The 4248-nt window shown below is 41.9% G+C and overlaps 1 protein-coding gene across 1 annotated transcript; it reads left to right on the top strand.

The window, feature by feature from the left end:
- Positions 1-1657: 1657 nt before the first annotated feature.
- On the top strand, positions 1658-2449 carry LOC145140392 (uncharacterized). Its single transcript, XM_079073899.1, has one exon. It carries the CDS (start codon positions 1658-1660, stop codon positions 2447-2449), a length of 792 nt encoding a protein of 263 aa, XP_078930025.1.
- The last annotated feature ends 1799 nt before the right edge of the window (positions 2450-4248 follow it).

A 4248-nucleotide genomic window follows, 5' to 3' on the forward strand; every position in this document is an offset into this window, starting at 1 on the left:
CACCCCTCCAGTCATCAACATTTGGGAGGATATACCCCTCTCAAGTGTGTCAGAAACTGAAACACAAAACCCCTCATCATCGTCTCAACCATCCTCACCCATGAATACCACCCCACCCTCTTCACCTACTCATAACATCCCAAACTCCACACCCACAAAATCCTCAATTCCTACTCATACCATGGGAGATAACCATGGAGGGAATCCACCTCCAAACCCACCACCCGAACAAACCCTTCGCCAATGGGCGAGGCAAGAGGTTACTCAACAACCTCTTTGCATCACCTATTCGGCAGCCACAAACCTTAAACTAAAATGCGGTCTTATTCATCTCCTCCCAACCTTTAGAGGCCTAGAAAGTGAAGATCCCCACAAGTTCCTCACAGAGTTCCATGTTGTGTGTGCTGGCATGAAACCTTACAATGTCATGGAGAACCAAATCAAGCTTAGGGCATTCCCCTTTGCAGTGCAAGACTCAGCAAAAGATTGGCTTTATGACCTTCCACCGGGAACAGGCAACACATGAGTAGATCTTGCACGCCTCTTCTTAGACAAATACTTCCCAAAAATGAAAGCCTCGGCACTAAGAAGAGAGATAATTGGGATCAAACAACACAAGAGAGAAGCCTTTCATACATATTGGGAGAGGTTTAAACAGCTTTGTGCCCGTTGCCCAAAGCATGGTATTAGTGAGTATCAAATCCTCCAATACTTCATTGAAGGCATGATTCCTTGGGAAAGAAGACTTCTTAATGCTTCAAGTGGAGGATCTTTGACTGACAAGACCCCAACTGAGATTCAGGATCTCATTAAAAACATGGCAAAGGATTCAAAGCATACTAGTCAAGATGAAGATTGGTATACGGATGAACCCCGAGGTGTAAAGAGGTGCACACTCCTCAAATTGAAGCTAAACTATCCGAGTTGACTAAGGTGGTAATGATGCTTGCTAAGGACAAAGGTGTGCAATCCACACCCCGTCCTTGTGGCATTTGCACTCAAGTGGGACACCCAACTGATATGTGTCCTTAATTGCAAGAAGAAGAATATGAAGAGGCAAATGCTATGGGAGGCTATTCCGGGCACAATCAAAGAACTTATGATCAGCCCCGAGGCAATCAAGGGTGGAACAACAACCAAAACATGGGATATCAACAAAGACCACCACCCCATTACCAAGCAAGGCCTCCATTCCCATAACAAAATTACCAACCGAGGCAACCACAACCTCCTCCTCAACAAGTTGGGTCCTCAAGCATGTCATTAGAAGACATAGTCAAAAGCCTTGCCACTAGCACTCAAAGTTTTGAGCAAGAAACCAAGGCAAGCATCAAGAATCTTGAGCACCAAATGGCACAACTTGCTCAATCGGTGAGCAAAATGGAGAATCAAGGAAAGCTACCTCCCCAAACCGAAAAAAACCCAAAGCACAATGCTTGTGCAATTAGCTTGAGGAGTGGAAAGAAATATGATGGCCCGAAGATGTATGAAGAAGAAGAAGAGGAGTTGGTAATAGGAGAACCACCAAAGAATGATGAGAAGAAAGAAAAAATGGTGGAGAAAAAGAAGTCGGAAGAGAAAAAAGAAAAGATCACACCACCATCTTTTCCATCAACATTGAGCAGCAACAAAAAAAAAGAGAGAAGATAGTGAAATCATGACAATGTTCCGGAAAGTTGAAGTCAACATCCCTCTCTTAGACGCGATCAAACAGGTACCTAGATATGCTAAGTTCCTTAAGGAACTTTGCACATCTAAAAAAAAGCTGCGAGGTAATGAGACAGTGAAAGTAAGTGAAAATGTTTATGCAGTTTTGAAGAAAAGGATGCCCCCAAAGTGCAAGGATCCGGGTGTTTTCAATGTTCCTTGCAAATTGGGAAACCTTTATGTCCCCCGTGCTATGCTAGATTTAGGAGCTACAATCAATGTTTTACCATATTCTATTTATAAATCTATTGGCATAGGCACTTTAACAAAAACTAGGGTGATCATCCAACTTGCAGATCGTTCTATAGTACACCCAAAAGGAGTATTAGAGGATGTTTTAGTGCAAGTTAATGATCTTGTCTTTCCTACATATTTTTATGTGCTTGATATAGGAGATGATGACCACCCATCCTCGATTTCCATACATTTAGGTAGACCATTCTTAAAAACAGCAAGAACAAAAATTGATGTCTACAATGGTAAATTGTCCATGGAATTCGATGGGGAGGTCATCAACTTCAATATTTATGAAGCAATTAGGTACCCAAGTGATGTTCATTATATAAATTTTGTTGATATGATCCAACCTTTGACTGAAAAGTGTTTTGAGTTAGCTAACCGTGATTTGTTGAAGTTAGTTTTGAGCAGGAATTTTGATGATAATTCAGTCAAGGAGATTGCAGGAAATTTCAAGTTAGATGAAGAGTTGCTGGAAATAGTGGAGTTCATGGAAGAAAGGTAGAAAATGAGGTATGATAATAGCAATGTGAAATTGCCCATTTCTAACACAAAACTTCTTCCTTCTATTGTGCAGGCACCTAAGCTAGAATTGAAGAATCTTCCAGATCATTTGAAGTATGCATACCTTGGAGAAGAGAAGACTTTGCCTGTCATTATCTCCAACAAGTTGTCCATTGCAGAAGAAGATGAGTTGGTGACTTTGCTGAAAAAGTATAAGAAAGCTATTGGGTGGACAATTGCTGACATAAAAGGGTTGAGCCCTTCCTTGTACATTCATAACATTCTCATGGAGGAAGACTTCAAACCAACTCGAGAGGCACAAAGAAGATTGAATCCACCCATGATGGAGGTGGTAAAGAAAGAAATCATGATGCTTTTGGATGCAGGTATGATCTACCCCATCTCAGATAGTAAATGGGTGAGCCCCGTTTAGGTAGTCCCGAAAAAACTCGGGGTCACAGTTGTCAAGAATTCAGAGGGAGATTTGGTGCCAACCCGTGTGCAAAATGGGTGGAGGGTTTGTATTGACTATAGAAAGTTGAATGCCTCAACGAGAAAAGACCATTTTCCCTTGCCATTTATTGACCAAATGTTAGAGAGATTGGCAGGTAAATCTCATTACTTTTGCTTGGATGGTTTCTCGGGTTTTCATCAAATTCCGGTAGCCCCGAAAGACCAAGAGAAAACCACCTTCACTTGTCCCTTTGGCACATTTGCTTATAGGCGTATGCATTTTGGTCTATGCAATGCACCCGCAACATTTCAGAGATGCATGGTGAGCATTTTTTCTGAATATGTTGAAAACATCATTGAAGTCTTCATGGATGATTTCACAGTCTATGGAAACTCCTTTGATGAATGTTTGAGCAATCTAACAAAAATACTGCAAAGGTGCATTAACACAGATCGTGTGCTTAACAATGAAAAATGCCATTTCATGGTGGACAAAGGATTAATCTTAGGTCATATTGTGTCCCAAAAAGGCTTGGAAGTTGACAAAGCCAAGGTAGATGTTATCAAGAGTCTTCCTTACCCGACAAATGTTCAGGAAGTTCGTTCGTTTCTTGGCCATGCAGGTTTCTATCGGCGGTTCATCAAAGATTTTTCAAAGATTACGGTGCCGATGTGTCAACTACTCCAAAAAGATGTTGAATTTGAGTTCACTCAACCATGAAAGGATGCCTTTGATCGTTTGAAGGGTTTACTCACCTCCGCTCCAATCATCCAACCGCCTAATTGGGATCTCCCGTTTGAGATCATGTATGACGCGAGCAACACAGCTGTTGGGCCGTATTGGGTCAAAAGGTGGATCGAGCACATCATGTCATCTACTATGCATCAAAGACCCTTGATAGTGCACAGAGCAACTATACCACAACAGAAAAAGAGTTGCTTGCTATTATGTTTGCACTAGAGAAGTTCCGGCAATACCTCCTTGGAACTAAAGCGATCATATATTCGGACCATGCAGCCATAAAACACTTACTTACCAAGAAAGATTCGAAGCCGAGATTGATACGGTGGATGCTGCTTTTGCAAGAGTTCGATATTGAGATCAGAGATAAAAGCGGGAAGGAGAACCTAGTCGCCGATCATTTGAGCTGAATAAATCAACCCGAAAATACGACTCCCAGCCATGACATGTTCCCAGACGAGCACTTGTTTGTTATCCAAACACCACCTTGGTATGCAGATATATGCAACTTCATGGTCACGGGAAAGTTCCCACACGATCTCACGAGGTCACAGAGAGATAAGATCAAGAAAGAGGCGAGAAGGTACATTTGGGATGAGTCGTAC

Source organism: Lactuca virosa, chromosome 9, assembly GCF_052849685.1.
Source record: "Lactuca virosa cultivar CGN04683 chromosome 9, Lactuca_virosa_CGN04683_v6, whole genome shotgun sequence".
NCBI classification, from domain to species: Eukaryota; Viridiplantae; Streptophyta; class Magnoliopsida; order Asterales; family Asteraceae; genus Lactuca; species Lactuca virosa.